Consider the following 19,307-nt stretch of genomic DNA (forward strand, 5'->3'; position numbering starts at 1 on the left):
AAACAGTTTTCATAGATGTAAAATATATACATATTTAGGAAAATACAGAATAAACTCTTTAAAGAGGGGAATTTTTATTTTTTATACAAAACATTAGAAATACAGTCCAAACAAATCATGATTAGAAAAACTGTTCTGAAACCTTCTACAGCAGAAATACTGAGATACTGATTGTAGTTGAAGTTCATGGTGTTTCTTAAAAATCATGTTTCATTTCACTGTGATATTAATAATACTGACATCTTCATAAGGTTTGTCAGTTTTTGGATTGACTTTCACATTTGATATTCTCTGAACAACTTCCATCCCTTTAGTTACTCTTCCAAACACACTGTGCTTGTTGTCTAGCCAAGGCTATACAGTTTTGTTAAAACGAAAAAGAAAGATAAAAGCATGATTAAAATTCTATAGTACTGGAAAAATGGCAATGTAAGCTATAGAATGTACACAAATTCTGACAGGGAGGGGAAGACCGAAAATACCAGTGTATTTCAGCTTAAACTTCATACTGTACCATCTAAGCCTTAGTAGAGGCATTTCAACTCAAATGGGGAAAAAACATACAAAAATAAGACAACTACAAGACACTGGTGGTATATAGAAAGGTTCTTGGCCTTCTAGGTAAAACCAGCTTTGGGTTCAAATTGAAATTTCCCATTCTCTTGGACAGAACTCTTACTATGCAGAATGGACACGATCCTACATCATCATTGTGTTTATATCTGATGATGCATGCTCCCCCACACTATCTTTGCAGCCTGGCAGCTTCCTGACTGAAGTGTTTCCAAGGAGTTAGGACTTGATGTCTATATTGTGAACAAGAAGCAGGAGATCTTCAGGGACCCACCACCAGGCTAGCCATTGTCTTACTATATGCAATCTTGTAAACCATTGGCAAAGCTATTTGTTCCACTGGCATTACACAGTATCTTGGGCTCTGTCACTAGAGAACACCAACAGCATGTCTCAGCCTGGCAAAGGCACAAAACGAAAATGGGTGAAACTTTAATCTTGCCTTAGGTTTCAGAAGCATGTTGAAATGCTTGCGTTTCTCACTGTGGTTTCCCATATGTTGCTGGATAGCCAGTACCATCATTTCTAGTGAGTTTAGCTGATGGTGAGGATGATTTGAATTATAATTCAAGAATATCCAGAAAGCCTACAAGTTACCAATTCACTTCTGGTTCCAGTTTTCACAATCAATTCCTTCAAAACACCTTGCTGCTCATCACCATCAGCCTCTGGGCTCAGTGTACGGCAGGGAGAATCCATCTCACAGAGGCAGGATGAGGACCCTCCTCCCCACACCATGAGTTGCCCATGCTGTTCATAAGGAGATTATTCCTTTTCAGTTACGGCTATTGACATAACAGATATGTTACTTACAGTGGGTACGACTGTTATGAAGAACTGTGAGCCATTGGTGTTTGGTCCTGCATTAGCCATACTGAGTGTGTAGGGCCTGTCATGTCGTAATGTTGAGTGGAACTCATCCTCAAATTCTCCTCCCCAAATACTTTCACCCCCCATTCCAGTACCAGTCGGATCACCAGTCTGAATCATGAAGCCCTGCGTTGAAAAGAAATTGTACCTCCACATTTTACACAATTTAAGGACAAACAAAAAAGCCCTACTGGTTTGGACCAAGTGTCCATTTAATTCAACAACCTGCCTATCACAGAAACTAAATCAGCCTACAAAACCCAAATGCAGGCTTTGAAGACAATACCTTTGTCCCAATGTTCCTGGGCAATATCTACTTTGAAGCAATGGCTCCTTTGAACCTGAAGGTAGAATGTAGCCATGATAGCATGTAGTGACAGGCAATTTTATCTTCCATTAAGTATAACTACCTCCTCCTACAGCTCGGCCAAGTAAATGTACGGGATAACCTTGGGAGAGTCATATAGTCTTATCCTCAGAGGATGGCAATGGCAAACCCCTACTGAAGAATCTTGCCAAGAAAACCTCATTATAGGTTTGCCTTGGGGTTGTCACAAGTCAGAAACAACTTGAAGGCACACCATGGAACCTCCTCCCATCTCAGCTGAAGCTATTACCTCTTGTGGCAGCAAATATTGTACATTAATATATGAACAAATGCTTTCTTTTGTCTCTCCTGAATTTGGCACCAGTGTCATTGTCATGCCAAATTCTATAATTATAAGATGGGAGAAAAGTCCCTCTTTCCCCATGCCATGAATAATTTTAGTCTAGTGCAGAATTCTGTTAATGTTAAAGATTTTGTTATGACAGAATGATAAGCCACTTCCTCAACTCACACAACTGAATTGAGGGTGTTGAATAACTACTGAATACCTACTTAAAAAAAATTAAAGAACTGCTTGTTAGCGAAGATGAGGTTGCCCTGATCCAAAAGATACTGGCTTAGGATACAGGAGTCATTGATTCCCAGAGATGGTGAAATAAGCATCCCTCTTTGAATGAGAAGGAGAACAACCTCTCATCATAGAAACAGACACATTTGAATTTTCAGATGTGAGCAAGAAAGTCCTGTCCAGAAAAGTATAAAGTATAAACTCTCTATATATATTTATTTTACCATTAAAGATAAGCTAATTTCAAGTAAGTGAAAAGTTACCTGTGAAGTGTGTGGCCTATAGCCCAGAAAGACTCAAAAACATAATGAAAATGTCCCTTGTCCCCTAAATGGCATGGGGGGATTGTTAACTTTTTTTTTTTGGCAGGATCAGGTGCCATGGTAGGATAAGGTTTCCTGGAGGAGTATTGCAACCCCCTATCCTTCCACAGTTGGCCGTACCGCTTTAAGAGCTGGGTGGTGGGAGTCTCTTTGTTACAGGAAGTCCCTATTTTCCTAGCCACTGTAGTGCTGAAAACTACTACTCAATAATTTCAAGATCCAAGATGCCCACCTCATAAAACACACAGCCCGCCACAGGAGACAATGAAACGGAAGAGCCAGTGACCTTATAAGATATTAAGATGACATTGTTGGTGGCAACTGTTTCATCTCTGTATATGCTGAGTACAATGAGAAAACTGTGCATACATTCCTCAAACACAAATTACATAGGAATAAACAGCTCTATGTATCATGCCCTAAACCATTCTGAGACAGACAAATCAAAGCTACTGCAACAATATTTATGTAGACAAAATAATCTAAAATAAATTGAGCAAAAAGATAGTGTTAAAATGCTATAAAAGATTATCAGACATCATTTACCTTTATGATCCGATGAAAGGTGTGACTATTGTAGTAACTGTTCCTGCTATGCACACAGAAATTTTCCACTGTTTTAGGACACCTGTAATGGAGATCTTCAATGTTAGTATAATGTATTTCATTAATGTTTGGAATAAGGCATAAAAACAAAATGAAAGATTAGACCAGAGGTAGGCATAGACATGGGGGTGTCAGCCCTTTTTGCATCCACTGGATCTTCCTGGCACACAGGAAGAGAAATAGCATCATTTCCAGTCACAGTTTTGGGCCAGCCTTGGCTACATGAAAGTAATGGTGGTGTATCACCAGTATATAGGGCCCCTGGTCCGGGATGCACCCCACTCAACAATGCTAATGGAAGAATGACTCTCAAAGCATGTATAAGGTAGAAGCAGGTTAATATTTGAGGAAAATTCATTCCTCCAGCCTGTTCTCATTTTTAATATCTTTTTTCAGCCTCATATTGCCAAACTAATACAAAAAGTATCTTAGACGGTCACTATTACAAATTTACTCTTTCCTGCCACTGGACAGATGTGTATTTTTGGCCATGAACAGGGGCTTCAAAACCCATATGTCCACTGGCAGAGGCCTAATTCACCACAGAAGTAGTGTTGCAGGTAGTTTTTTTTCCCCCTTCCATTTCTGGTCCACTATACAACCCCCCCCATCCAAAAAAAGCCAGAAAATTTTTTGTTTGTTTGTTTGTTTTAGTTTTAGAGTCGGAAGGAACCAGGAAACTCTGAAAAACTGATAAGTAGTGCTTGGGGACTGGATTTTCTCCTCTTCTGGATTAAACCCAAGGCCTATGTAGTCCAGCATAGTATTCTCACAGTGATCATCCGGATGTCTATTGAAAACAACTAAGCAGGACATAAGCATGAAAGCAACTTCCAGTTGTGTTTCCCATTGATGGTGAAAGGCATGCTACCAATAGTTACTGGAAAACATGAGTATGACAGCATCATGTATTTATACTGCATGCTGTTTCTGGTGCTGAAGATAAAATATTGCTCTCATGATTAACAGCCAAAGAAAACCTTATTTTGTCCATTCAACAGTTTGTCCATTCCCCTTTTAAATCCCATCTAAGCTGGGATCCATCACTACTGCTTGCAATAATGAATTCCATGCTTCAACTATGTATACAATCTGCCCTGCCTATATGTGAGGGATCCGTTCCGGACTCCCAAACGGATCCCCCGCATATGGAAAAATGAGCGTATGCTCAAGCCCCATAGGAAATAATGAGGCGCGTGCTCACAACGGCTCACAGGATGCACTTCTAATGGGGTTTGCCTTCTGTGGAACATCAAAGCCGTGGAAGGCAAGCCCGCCTATGAGGAGGGCTGACTGTAGTACCCATTAATGCTGTTAATTTCTGAGGCAGAAGGAGCAGATGCCAACTGATCTCTTTAAAAATCTAGGGCAAGTTCCAGGATCAAAAATACAGTTACTTAGGCGGGGTACAGACCGCCGCTTTGCGGCGGTCTGCTGCCGCCGCCAGTAGGTCCGCGGGGGAGCCGGAGCCTTCAGACGGCCCGACTCCCGCGCGGACCGAAAAAAGAAGCTCCAAAATGGGCGCGCTCGCTACGTCAGCAGCGGCGCGACGCGTACGGACGCTAAGCGTCCGATACGCAAAGATGGCGCCGGCCATGTAGAAGGGCCGGCGCCATCTTGTACGGACGGAGTCCGTACTAGGCCATGGGGCGTCTAAAAGAGACGCCCCTTTTTTAAAATGGGACGTCCTCCGGACGTCCCAAATGGCGGTGCAGAAAGCACCAATGATAAAAATCCCATAGTTGTAGCTATATTTCCTAAAATTCCATAGTTGTAGCTATATTTCCTGATGTGACCCACCAAAACTCACCTCAGAATCTGCCAACATAGGATTTCTGTGACACTAAAGAGTGGGGTAGTGAATGAAATGCCACAGGGCCCTGTAACAGCTGTTTGTTGCAACACGCTTTGTTTTTTTCCTCCCTGTCCTGCTCCTCAGCAATTCAGAAATCTCTATATTGGTGGTGCAGCCTGGCATCTAAGGTGGTTTTTTGGGGACAACATGAATTTAAAATTTTAAAATGTCACAAGTCTGGCTTGCAACACTGAACAGGGTATCTGCCCAAATACCTGAAGTTAGGTTTTGATAATCTCATACTGGGAAAATGTGTGTAAAGAGAAATGTGTGCCTCAATGATGTATTATCTTCCCTGATCTTCAATATGTATCCATCTATCAATGTATAGGCTACACCAGAGGACAAATATGAGGACAGCAGAGATAAAGTAATGCAACAGGTATAGATCCATTAACTATGTTGAATTTAACTATTTTTAGATAATAAGCAATCACAAAAAGTTCTTTACCAAAACTAAAGTAAGTAGAAAACAATTCTTATACATACTCAACAGGAAAGAGTTTGACATGAATATCTCCCATGCTTGTGTGAATAATGGCACTATCAGATACCCTTTTGGGCCCTTCTGCTTGGGTGGCTGCCATGACCTCTTCTTTAGATGGCTTCTCATTAAACACATCTCTATCAGAATCTGCACTCTTGGTGTCTTCTGGTTCACGCTTGGTAAACTGGAGGAGGAGACAGTAGCACCCTTGTTTCTCTTTTATTAATAAACTTACCATACTGGACATATCTAGCAATCATATCCTAAAATAACCCAAGAAGTGTTGTCCCATAGCTAAACTCCCCAGTCAGTTTATTCTGTTGCTGAATTAACCAAATTTCTGTATTCTTGTAACTCTCAATTAACTATTGTCCAACTGCCCTCCTAGTATCTTTTTAAATATTGGAAGGCAGTCTACATATTGCCTCTCAAAACTCCCTCTCTCGAAAGGAAAGTTACATGCTTTCCTTGACTGAATCTATATAATATCTTTTGTTTAGGGGTGTGGAACAAGTGGACTGTGGGCTGAATGTACATCTTTAAACTACTCAGAGTTCACAGGGAAGGGCAGGTGCAACCCCCAAATGGCCCTGGAAGTGGATAATTTTTCACGACTTTGTTTTTAAAGGATTTCCCTCCCCCACCAACCCTGAGTTATCTTTGCAGTTTTCCTCTGCATTTGCAGCTTTTCTAACTGCAACTGCTTTAACCAAAGAAGTACTGGTACACTGTTCTTACTCCTGCCCATAGTCCAGAAAAAGATACTCCCTTTTGGACAATGAACTGGTTGTGTCCATTTGTGGGAAAGATCCTAACAGAACAAAAGGTTATGAAAGAGAATATAATAAGATGCTTCAATGTGCTATGGCAGCAAGTTTTTAAATGAAATTTAATGTTAAGAATTATAAGGAGGAAGACTAAAAATAGAAGAGTAAATTATCATGGTACTATAAATGGGTTTGTGGCAACCACATTCAAAACACTGGTTCCCTCATTTCAAAAATGCTAGGTTAAATTGGAGATAAGATAAAATGACCAGAACAGAGTTTCTTGTGAAGAAAGGCTTAAAATGTCATGGAACTTTAACTTGGAGAAAAAGCCAAAAGGAAAAGTGAAATGGTGAACTAATTTTACCTCTAAAGACCTTGGGGCATGCTATGGGATACCCCATGACCCAATATTAACTGTTTAGGGAGGAAAAATGGCTAATTCAACTGGAAAGAATAAACTTACCATATAAAATCTGTTTTTTTTAAATGCAGTGCAAATTATAGTTGGATCTGCTTGGATATTCTGGAGAACCGGATTATCAGATGCTTTCATCTCTACAGTAACTGCAGCACGATGTTTCTTTGCTACACCCTGGAACAGAGCCAGCTGCATAATTCTGATATTCTCCTGTTTGCCTAGGATTCTAACACATCTGCACACAGGAAACAAAAATGCACGTTTACCATTATTCAGTTTCAAAGTCATTGTGTAATCTGCTACTCTTTAATCAAAAACATGTAGTTCTGTTAGGTTGCTGCTCCCCACATAACATGGCTGAGCTTCCCAAATACATGGCTAAATGAAGACGGGTTTTTTTTTCCTTTCCATTTGTGTTCTTGGTAAATTTTATAGCAGATTTGCAAGGATGTAGAGAGATCTTGTACCACCTTTGAGAGTACAGTGGTACCCCGGGATACGAAATACCCACGTTACGAAATTTCCGGGTTACGAAAAAAATCCATTGAAAATAATTGTTCCGGGTTACGAAGGTTATTTCGGGTTACGAAAAAAATTTTGGTGCTTTTCGGCGCTTTTTCGCACGAAATCGCGGCTTTTCCCCATTAGCGCCTATGGCATTTCGGCTTGCGAATGCTTTTCGGGTTACGAAAGCGGCGGCGGAACGAATTAATTTCGTAACCCGAGGGAGCACTGTAACTGAAAGAAAGAAGTTGGTAACATGAGCTTTCATAGATTTAAGTCTACTTCTTCAGCTGTATTTGGTGAAAATTTATACTGTAAGTAATAAGAATACAGCAGATGTAGAGGTATGCTGCTCTGAAATATTTCAGCAGACTTATGTTTTTGTCGAACAATTACTGACACAATTTTTAAAAGCCAAATAATTATATTTATTTCAACTAATAAGAATAATGACATACATGCTGTCAGTAGATTAAATGTCACTAATCAAGTTAACAAATGAGAATCATTTCATGTCATCTTAAACATATTGGCCTGTTAACAACCAGGTCCTTCAGCCAGCTAAATGCATATCATGAATAAAGTTAGCCATAATAATTCATGTGGTGGAAGCTTCCTGACCAGATGACTGCAGTTTTCTCTAGATGGGGCTGCCCTTGAAGATGACACACAAGCTTCATCTAGTGCAAAATGAAGGTGTAAATTAGCCATGTGGCTCTGATTTTAAATGCATTGGTTGCCAATGTGCTTTTGATCTGAATTGCAGGTGATGGTTTTAACTTTTAAAGATCTAAATGGCTTAGCAAGGTACAAATCAAGTTTAACAAAATCTTAATGCCCTAAATTGTTCATCTCAAATCAACTCCATGGCTGAGCTGAAGTGACAGTGGTTTATCATGGATGAGCAGCTGAAGGAGAGCCTCTCCTCATAACTGCCTTATTGAGGTCTGCTGGAGGTGCTGTCCTCTCTGTCTCCCCAGTTAGAGCTGAACACTTTGTGAGAACTTGTAAAAGGGTCTTCTCTTTTACAGTGAAGCAACTGTGGGACAGCCTTCATGTGGAGGCCTATTAGGTGCAGCTGCTGGCTTTTTTTCTTGACCCAATTTAAAATGTGGGGTCTAAGGATTTTGCACAATTCTCTGGAAGTTTTAAACTGTTTATGCTTTAACTATTAAAGTGTTGATATGTTTTACTCAATTTTTTTAGTCTCATTATTTTTAATTTAAATTGTTTAAAATTAATTTTATCTGTAGTCCACCCAGAGATCCTCTGGTATAGGGTAGGTAAGAAATATTTTAATAAATAATACAATACTCAAAATTAAGGGTATATGAAATACTGCCTCCTCTCAGCAGGCTCTCATGTGCACCCCAAAACAGCTTCAAAGGGTACAGAGGGAAGGAGAGGGCTAATTTTCACTGTACAAGTGAATGTGTGTTCCTATACTAATGGATCTAGCCCTGTGTAAAAAATACTTACCGGTTTGTTTCCACGTTGATGACCTTAATTCCCAGCATTGTTCCATAAAGTACAAAGTGTCCAGTTTCATCAAAAATGATGTTAATTAACCGTACAGCATCAACTTTTTCCAACTCCCGTTCCACAGCCATACGGCGTCCGAACTCCATGTCTGGAAGTTGTTGTCTCATCTGCTGCAGCTCAGTAAACATCTACAGAAACAAGACACCTTCCCATAATATGTATATAACTTGAATTGGATTTTGTATCAGCCATCAAATACACAGTATATGATGGCAGCATGAGCTTTTGTAGACTTCAGTCGACTTCCTCAGATGCATTTCCAAATGCTTCATACTTCCAAACGCATCTGAGGAAGTAGACTGAAGTCTATGAAAGCTCATGCTCCCAGTTTCTTCCATTTAGTCTCAAAGGTGCTACAAGATCTCTCTACGTACTGATTCTATAGACTAACATGGCTATATCTTTGAATTCTACAGTATATCATGTTTATGACAGTAGCATTATTGGTTTCAATGTAGCACAGTTTTCTCTACTTAAATTGTCAACAGGATTTACAAAGAACTCCACAACTATTAATGAACTCAAAATGCTGAAGCCACATGAGACTGAACATAACTAAAATACATGCTGCTGTCTGTTTTAACAACAGTGGCAAACTGCTGACAGCTCATATATTTGACTGTGATACTTAACAATGTTATTGTTATTCCACAAGTCATCAAATAATTTAAATAGTCTTTAAATAATTTTTCTCCAAAATTACCTTTAAAAGCACATACGCACGTATACACACACACCATGCTACTACATCACAGAAGATATTTAGGCAAAGACTGAATAGCTACCTCTTACAGACATGGTACTAGTATCATTCATTCAAAAGAGACTTGCTGGATGTTATTCTGGAAGTCAATGTTGTGGTTCTATGACTAACATTTAGAATCATTGAATAGAGTTGGAAGAGACCACAAGGGTCATCCAGTCCAACCCCCTGTCATGCAGGGAATCTCAAAGCATCCCCGACAGATGGCCATCCAGCCTCTGCTTAAAGACCTCCAAAGACAGAGACTCCACCACACTCCGAGGGAGTGTGTTCCACTGTCAAACAGCCCTTCCTGTCAGGAAGTTCCTCCTAATGTTGAGGTGGAATCTCTTTTCCTGGAGCTTGCATCCATTGTTCCGGGTCCTAGTCTCCAGAGCAGCAGAAAACAAGTTAGCTCCCTCCTCAATATGACATCCCTTCAAATATTTAAACAGGGCTATCATATCATCTCTTAACCTTCTCTTCTCCAGGTTAAACATCCCCAACTCCCTAAGTCGTTCCTCATAGGGCATAGTTTCCAGACCCTTCACCATTTTAGTCTCCCTTCTTTGGATGCGCTCCAGTTTCTCCAAATACTTTTAAAATTGTGGACTGGATAGAACTGGATACAATATTCCAGGTGGGGACTGACCAGAGCAGAATAGAGTGGAACTATTACTTCCCTTGATCTAGACACTATATTTCTACTGATGCAGCCTAAAATTGCATTGGCCTTGATAGCTGCTGCATCACACTGTTGACGCATGTTCAACTTGTGGACTACTTGAACTCTCAGATCAGAGTAATGATTCTTAACCTTTCCTTTTTCAAGGACCCCCTTGAAATATTATTTGTTGCTACAGGCTCCCGAGAATGAACACAAGATATTTAACAGTTAAAATGCACAACAAAAGGACAAATAAGATATACACATATTAGAACAATCCACATTTTAAATTTATTATTTAAAATTCACAGTTTAAAAATCATCTGGATAAGCCAGCCAGAAGAGACTGGTCTTTAAAACTCTTTTAAATTCAGACAGTGTATTCAGTTGTCGGATCTCTTCTGGCAAATCATTCCATGGTCTGCTGGAGAAAAAGTCCTGGCTGACAGTTGCCAACCTAGTCCTGGCTGACTGACTGACTGACTGGAATAAATGTCTGCCTAAAGTGCATCTAATACTGTACTTCCTATGCACACTGACTTAGAGGACAGCTGGGGGTGCCTTTTGCTCCATGTGCACTATAGCCGCAGGAGAAAGAAGCAGGGAGGGCAAGTGAGCCCAACAGAGGGAAGGAGGGAAGGAGGGAAAGAGCTCTGCTCCTGGTCATTTGCCCAGGCCACCCACCTCGGCTCCTTCCTTCCACTCTATCTGATGCCTCCATATATGCCCAAACTGTGGGAGAAAGTGGCAATGGAAGGCAAGCAAGCCCCTGACGCCCTTCAGATCCCTCTTGAAGACACTGCTTCCTCCCAGGGGTCTCCGGACCACAGTTTAAGAACTGCTGGACTAGAGACTAAGGTCCAATCCACACTACAGAAATAATCCAATTTGATACCGCTTTAACTGCCCTGGCTCACGAAAGCTAAATGTCTCACAAAACTACAGTTCCCACAATTCCCTAGCATTGAGCCAAGGCAGTTAAGGTGGTCTCAAACTGGATTATTTCTGCAGTGTGGATGGGACCTAAGTTTCCCCGATTGTTAAGTTTAACAGTGGCATTTTGTTTATTTATTTATTTATTTATTTGGAGTATTTATACCCTGCTCTTCAGCCACAAAGGCTCTCAGAGCAGCATACAAATGATTAATTAGACAGTTCCCTGCCCTCAGGCTTACATTCTAAATTTTTTATCGGAGTCTTTACTGAGGATCACTGGCACACTGTTTTAAGGCACGTAATTTTTTTTAAAAAAAACTTTTAATGTTTCTGAATATATGTATGCAGAAAATTTCATATTTGAAACAAGTTTAAAGTTTGATTAGTTCTGGCAAATAAATGAATAGGGAAACAGAATAAAACTTACACTCAAAGATTCATCGAAGACCCTCATAAGCTTCCCTGTCAAGAATCTGAAAATTCTGACTTTTCGGTCAGAGCCAATAGTAGCCATTTTTCTGCCATCAGGAGAGAAACACATACTGGTCGGGTATGCTTTACATTTAGCAAATTCATACAAATCAGTATCCGTTTTATATTCCCAGTTCACATTTTTAGGAAATTTGTATTCATGAGGAGGTCCAGTCCAGTATTCAATCATTCCAGACTTGTCAGATGATACTATGACTTTATAGACAGAGTTCAGTCGTATTTGTGTAAGAGGAGATGTATGGAGTTTATCAAAAACATGGAGTGGTTGATTGTTTCCTCGTCCATCATATATAAATATTCTCCCAGTACTTTTTTCAGATGCAGCTACTGAAGATATAGCATCTCCTGGGCAATATACCCACTCACATTGGCCTGGGTGATAGCTAGAATTTAATTTAAAAACAATCAGATTAGCATGATTTAGAATTACAAATCAAAACCTTCATTTAAATAAATTAAAAAGACCAGTAGTAATTGAAAAATACAGAAAAAGATTATAGAAACACAGCTGATATCTGTTGGTTACTTTAAAAGATTAGTGCCTGCCTAGATATGATTTCCTATAGTTCTCACTAATCCTGACTGGCCATGCAGATGGGGGCTGTTGTAAATTAAGATTCCAACAATATTTGGAAGGCAATATATTCTTCATCCCTAAAGCGTTAAGAGTGGCTTCTGTAATATGCCTTTTCTCAAGGAATTCAATTTCAATAGTTACTTGCAATTTTAAAGTAAGGAGCAGTTGTGTTGCACTATTTTGATAAGATTTTTTTCATCATATTTCAATATTCAATAGATTTCATTTCTATTTTTTTTTCTAAACAATGCTTATGCAAAAACATCTTAAAGCAACTGGAAATCCCAGGAAGAGTGACTTACCCAAGTTTGAGCATATTGATCATATCAAAATTCACCACATCAAAAACCTTCATTGCTTTATCATCCCCTACAGAGCAGAACAATGCTCCTTCTGCACTTGCTGCAATGCTCTCAATAACACCTGTTGTGATTAAATCAAAGGAAATGATCTATTTCAAGAAAATAAATTCTATTTCTTCATGAAAATTATTGAACAAAATATTAACTGCTATTTGAGCATGAAATCTTTAAGATGGGTCTACTTCACATATTAAAGCTGGAGATACAGATGTTTAGGGTAGAAACACAGTAACTTACTCAAATGACTACGAAAATGTTTAACAAATTCAATTCCCTCTTCCACTTTCTTCCAGAATTTGACATGTCCATCATGGCTGGCTGTAATTACAAAATCAGTCCTATAGCACAAGCAAATAAAAACAACAGCATGGGTAAAGATTTCAAGATGGTAGTTTAAATGGGTTATGCTAGTTTCCAGGTAGCATAACTGTTTAGCACAAAGTTCAGGGATGAATATAATGAGGAAGCTTACTTGGATTTCTAAGCAAGATCTAGAAAGTAAGAGAAACAAACAAATGAAAAAACAGAGTAGAAGTAGTGGCGCGACTGGGAATATGAGGTGATTAGCTGCTTCTTAGAACAGATGTTTATGGGACCTAGCATCCTCCAAGAGTCTTATGGTAACACCAAAGGAAAATAATCTACAATTTTGATGGTCATGGCTCCTCTCTAAAAAGGATGGAAGCACACGCTGCTACTGGGGACAATGGAACTTGAACATCCATGTATTTTGTTATTTCTGGAACAGATCTTCCATAGATACCAAGGGTTGACTGTACTTTTAAGGTCACTCGGAATACCTTCAAAGAGTATCATAACATGAACTATCCCCATCCCTCTAATGAGCATGGCGCTCTGTAGAGTTTTGCGGCAGTTATATGGCACTTCTGAACAACTCTCAGAAGTAGAACACAACTCTGATAAGCTACAGCCTTAGCCAAGAAGAAAAATCCACCCTACAACAGCAATATATTTTTCAGAGGCACTCTCCATGTATTATCACAAGAAACAAACAAACAACTTACTTAGTACACACTACGTGTGTGATGACATCTCTGTGCATATAACTGCGCTCATACATTGAAGCACTGGGAAGATTATCCAGATAGACATGTTCGAATTCAAGAACTATGAATATATTAAGAAGAAGAACAATATAAGTCACCAAGCTAAAGTTTGAGGGGCAGCAGTTCAGACCAACGTTTACCATATTTGTCCAAACTAGTGCCTAGGATACTGGTACACACTTACAGCGATTTAAACATTCCAACATACTTCATATTTCTGTTTTCAAACAAAACTGGAGTTCTGAATGTGGGATTTAAATGTAATAATCTGCAGTACACAGATTTACAAATCTCAAAAAGTGTAGTATGAACAATGAAGCAAATAAAAGTACACAGGACATTAAGAATACAGAAGGGGGAAAATCTGGGTTTAAACCAGGAATACACTGCTGAAGGCATAAATCAAATTTTGACATGACCATCATTCTACTGAATGTTTTAGTGTGTCACAGTTACAAATCATGAATGCTAGGTTGTCCCAGAACATCAGCAAAGATAGATGGCAGATCAAGAAATGAGCTCCTAGTTATGTCAGATTAGCAGTGTTTTTATCAGAAAGTTTTGCCACATTTAACTGACAGGCTAACTCAAACAATTAAACTCTACTGATCTGAATGGGATTTGCTTCTAAATAAGTGTACATGGGCATAAGTTAATTTTCTTATCACTATTGTGAACAGTGTTGCCAACAAGCCTTGAAGATAATTCCTGGAAATGTTTGTCCAAAACCCGCTGAATCCCCCCAGATCACACGGAATATTCAGTCACAATTCCCGGAAAATTCCCATAATGTTAAAATGGCAGATGTTTTGCAAATAAACGTAAACATAATTGAATAAAAATAACTGTAACTTATTTCAACCCTCAAAATCACCATTGAACCAAACAAAGAATGTTTCAGTCCTTTAAAGATGTTTATTTTGACATGAAGGGGGTCCAGGAAGCTTTGTGCCAAATAGAAATGTGTTCGGCTGCAACCGCACTGCAGAAATAAATCCAGTTTGACACCCTTTTAATTGCCATGGCTCAGTGCTAGGGAATCCTGGGAATTCTAGTTTTGTGAGACATTTAACCTTCTCTCTCAGCAAACTCTGGTGTGACAACAAACTACAATTCCCAGGATTTCATAGCACTGGGCCATGGCAGTAAAAACGGTATGATACTGGGTTGTCTCTGGAGTGAAGATGCAGCCTGAGTTAGGTCCAAGACACACTGCAGAAATAAACCAGTTCAAGACCACTTTAGGTGCCCTGGCTCAGTGCTATGGAATCCTGGGAATTGTCTCTGGAGTCTGGAGTAAAGATGTAGCCTGAGTTAGGTCCAAGACACACTGCAGAAATAATCCAGTTTGAGACTGCTTTAGCTGCCCTGGCTCAGTGCTAGGGAACCCTGGGAAGTGTAGTTTTGTGAGACATTAAGCCTTCTTTATCAAAAAGAGCTCTGGTGCCACAACAAACTACAATTCCCAGGATTCCCTAGCACTGGGCCAGGAGAGTTAAAGCGGTCACAACAAACTGGATTATTTCTGCAGTGTTTTGGACCTTCGTTATTAAAAATGCTCAAGGTCCAATCCATACTGCAGAAATAATCCATTTTGAGACCGCTTTAACTGCCCTGGCTCAGTGCTAGGGAACCCTGGGCCTGGTGCCACAATGAACTACAATTCCCCTGCGTCTGAGAAAGTATGCTTAAGTCTAGGAAAGCTCATGCTGCCAACTTTTTTTTCAGTGAGACTCAAAGGTGCTACAAGATCTATCTCTCTATCATCATCACCATTACACTGGTACCCCGGGTTACGAAATTAATTCGTTCCGCCGCCGCTTTCGTAACCCGGGATACTTCGTAAGCCGAATAGCCCATAGGCGCTAATGGGGAAAAAGCCGCGGCTGCGCCGCGGCTCCATTTGAAACAGCGCAGAGGTTTTTTCGTAACCCGAAAAAACCTTCGTAAGCCGAAACAATAAATCCCTATGGGATTTATTCGTATCCCGAAAATTTCGTAACCTGGGTATTTCGTAACCCGGGGGACCAGTGTATTATTATTATTATCATTATTAAATCCAAATGCAGCTGAAGAAGTGGACTTAAACTGGCAACACTGATATGCTGTAGATTCATTCTCTGGGGCTGTGATCTGGAAGCGTGGAGGCAATTCCCTTGTCAAACCAAGGAATCCTGGGAATTGTAGTTTGTTGTGACATGCTGAGACACTGCTTTTACTGGCAGCCAGGGCTCCATGCATGAAATTCTGGGCTTGGTGGTTTGTTGTGCCCAGAATCCCATCATCGCAGGGAGCCTTGCAGTTAGAAGCAGTGCCAAACTGGATTGTTTCTGCAGTATGGATGGCAATGGAAAAGGGAACGAAAAAGAGAGCCACAAAACAAAATTCTTGGAAGACAGGGCAGGGATGCCAACTTACCAGGTGCTCTGCCCATGCTCAGAGGCATATTTAATCACTAACACACACACACACACTCAGGGACATCACATTCACATCACACAACCCAAATGGTCCTCACAGTACAACAACAACCCTGAGAGGTAGGCTTGGGGCACTCTGCCCAAGCTCAGGAATTCATAAATTCAAATGTCACTCTCAGGCACACACAGAAGTCCACAACATCAAGCCATGATACCATTATCAACTATTGCCTTTGTGTGCCTTAAAACTTATGTCTTACTTGGAAATCCAAGGCAATAGGGATTAGGCCAGCCAAGATCCCTCACTCCCTGCCTCTCTCCAGCACTGCAGCCACTTTGCTTTCCCCTGGAGCCTGAGAATGCCTGGGGGGGGGGCAATCACTGTTCTCTCTCTGATTGGCTGAACTCCAAACAGTTGGGGTTGGTTGGGCTTGCTCCATCCTGGCTCTCAGAGGGAGTCATTAGAGAGAGAGAGAGGTTTTTTCTCCAGCCCTCTTGGCTGAAAACTGTTACACTCCAGAGGGTTGGTTGCTCTGCAGGCAGCAGGCTGGAGCTGAAAGGGCCAAAGTCGCCGAAAAGGCACTGAATTAGAGCAAGGCATGAAAATCACACGAAAAGCTCTGAAAAGTCCCCGTTTTCGCGTGAAAGTCGCGAAATTGGCAACACTGATTGTGAAATATAAGGCCCGAACAGACAGACCAAAATAAAGCTGCTTTGGGTCACTTTGGAGGTATGCTGTTTAAACAACACACACATCTTAAGAGGCAATAAGTTGCACCAAAGCTGCATGCTAGTCCTTAGGCCTGGAGCATGGCTTTGGCATGGCTTCTGATCTTTTAGGACACATGCATGATTTAAAGAGCATACCTCCAAAGAGACCTAAAGCAGCTTTATTTTGGCCTATCTGTTTGGGCCCATAGTTTGATACAGACCATGGCTGCAACTACACTGCAGAATTAAGGCAGTCTGACATGTTTTTAACTGCCATTACTCTATCCTATGGAACACTGGATTTGTAGCTTTGTGAGATATTTAGCTTTTTCTCCCTCAGGCTGCTGCCAGACTGAAGAATTAATACAGTATAACACCAGCTTTAACTGTCATGGGTCCATCCAGTGGACCCTTGGCGTTTGTTGTTTATTTTGGCACCAGAGCTCTCTGACAGAGAAGACTAAATATCTCAGAAAATTCTATAGCATTCATAGCATCTAAAGCAGTTTCAAAATGCATGAATTCTGCAGTGGAGATGAAGCCACAGAGAGCTTGGGAGCCACAACAAACTACAAACCCCAGAATTCCATAGACCCAGCATTCCGTAAGAGATTTAATTCTGTAGTGCCAGCAGGAGGAACCAAGGGGAGAGGAGTCCTAAGACACCACTGAGATGTCCACAGCAAGCATCAGATATAATCATGTCTGGCAGGCTTTTATATAGGCTGTGTGCTTATTGTAAAGTTTTTACACAATTGTAGCTGTGAGTCACCTTGGGTCTCTTACTGGGAGAAAGATGGCATAGAGATGAAATGAAATCAGATAAATAAAATAACTGGGCAACACAGATAGCCCCCAGACATTCACAATGAATGTGGATTAAATCCATGGCACACTAACAATGCCATTTACTTGGGAACAAGCCCCAATCAGCAAAGTAGGTCTCCCAAGGACAACTGCACATCCCGGACAGGGTGACCAGACGTCCTCATTTCCCAGGACATGTCCTACATTTCAATCTTCTGTCCAGGAGCAACTCCAAAACGTCTTCCATTTTAACACGTTGAGTAACACATTTGCTGCTCCCCTTTGAGAGATGTCCTTGCTGCAAATAGCGGGATGGGTTGGATCTTTCTAAAGCTCTTTTCCTCCAAGCAGCAGACAAGACTTGCCCCCAGAGCTCAGTCTGTGTGTGTTTCTTGGAGGGGAAAAGGGCTGCAAATGTGTCAGGCAATGGGCTGCTTGAGGTCACAACTCAAATGTTGAAAGGGTTTTCCCCTCAATTTTAGCACAATGGACAAATGGAAGGAAAACTTTAGATGTAGGTTCAGTCAAGGGTCCAATTTTAAGCATTTGTCTTGCTCAGAGTTCCTTAAGTATACTGCAAGCCAACAAGGCATTTTAATGAAGGTAAGTTCATCAGAAAAATACAACCGAATACCTAATAAAATCCAGAGTGTAAAGACAGTACTGTATAATTCAAATACAGAGCTGTGTTAGTCTGGAAAATCAGTATACAAAAGTATCTTGCAGCCATTTTGAGACTAACAGAGAGAGAGAGAGAGAAGTTGACAGCATGAGCTTTCGTAGACTTGAACTTACTTTCTCAGATGCATGGGGCATAATCATGCATCTATCCCATGCATCTGAGGAAGTAAGCTCAAATCAAATAGGGATGGGTGTGTGTGTGTGTGTGTGTGTATACACACACACACATACCAGCGATCCCCAAACTGTGCTCTTTAAGGGACTTTGGACTTCAGCTCCCAGAATCCCAGACTAATGGCTAACATGGCTGAGGCTTCTGGGAGCTGAAGCCCACAATCTCTTAAAGGGCTCAGTGTGTATATGTCTGTGTGTGGCGTAGTGGTTTGAGCATTAAAATACAGCAATATACCTGCAAACAGACTACATGGAATGAATTTACAGGAGTGTCTGTAGCTTTTCTTCCGTGGCGTCCTCCCTCCCATTGCAATCACTGTATAACTACATATACTGTGACTGTATGTCCAAAGGCATCTGAGGAAGTAGAATTAAACCTAGGAAAGCGCCTGCTGCCCACTTCCTCCTTTCAGTCAGCCTCAAAGGGGCTGCAAGGTCTCTCTGCATTATCATCATCATCATCATCATTATTATTATTATATGCAAATGCATCTGAGGAAGCGGACTCTCTCCAGCTGTATAGCCTCTTTGCTCTGACACCTCCCTCCCGTTTACCTTTCCTCCTCTTCACTCGCACCGCTTCCCCGGGCAGAGGCCCCACCCAGCGCTCTTCCTCCTCCTCCTCCTCCTCCTCCTTTCCCTCTCCCTCAGACTTCGCTCCATCTTCCTTCGCCTCTCCTTCTTCTTCCTCGCGGTGCCTCCGCTTCCTTTGCGATTCCACCCCCGCCATCTTGCCTTTGCGTCACATCCCCGCGACGGCGGCCACTCTGAAGCCACAGCGCCGATTCCGCGCCCGCCATCTTGTCCCATACGTCACGTGCTCCGCG

The 19,307-nt window shown here is 41.0% G+C and overlaps 1 protein-coding gene across 1 annotated transcript; it reads right to left on the minus strand.

The window, feature by feature from the left end:
* Positions 1–52: 52 nt before the first annotated feature.
* On the minus strand, positions 53–19,241 carry PPWD1 (peptidylprolyl isomerase domain and WD repeat containing 1). Its single transcript, XM_042453522.1, has 11 exons — positions 19,036–19,241; positions 13,646–13,748; positions 12,858–12,958; positions 12,561–12,681; positions 11,617–12,064; positions 8,782–8,972; positions 6,844–7,033; positions 5,613–5,794; positions 3,209–3,290; positions 1,387–1,569; positions 53–354 (listed from the first exon to the last, which is right to left on the minus strand). Exons 1-11 carry the CDS (start codon positions 19,208–19,210, stop codon positions 211–213), a joined length of 1,920 nt encoding a protein of 639 aa, XP_042309456.1. The 5' UTR covers positions 19,211–19,241; the 3' UTR covers positions 53–210.
* Positions 19,242–19,307: the final 66 nt, after the last annotated feature.

This window comes from Sceloporus undulatus, chromosome 2 (assembly GCF_019175285.1).
Source record: "Sceloporus undulatus isolate JIND9_A2432 ecotype Alabama chromosome 2, SceUnd_v1.1, whole genome shotgun sequence".
NCBI classification, from domain to species: domain Eukaryota; kingdom Metazoa; phylum Chordata; class Lepidosauria; order Squamata; family Phrynosomatidae; genus Sceloporus; species Sceloporus undulatus.

Bases quoted from the DNA above. Each gene is read 5' to 3' on its own strand.
- PPWD1 (XM_042453522.1), bottom strand. From the start codon at position 19,210: ATGGCGGGGGTGGAATCGCAAAGGAAGCGGAGGCACCGCGAGGAAGAA. The intron at 13,749-19,035 runs GTAAACGGGAGG...ATATATTCATAG, and splicing joins GCGAGTGAAGAGGAGGAAAG to TTCTTGAATTCGAACATGTC. The intron at 5,795-6,843 runs GTAAGTTTATTC...CTCCTCCTCCAG, and splicing joins AAAAAAACAGATTTTATATG to TTTACCAAGCGTGAACCAGA.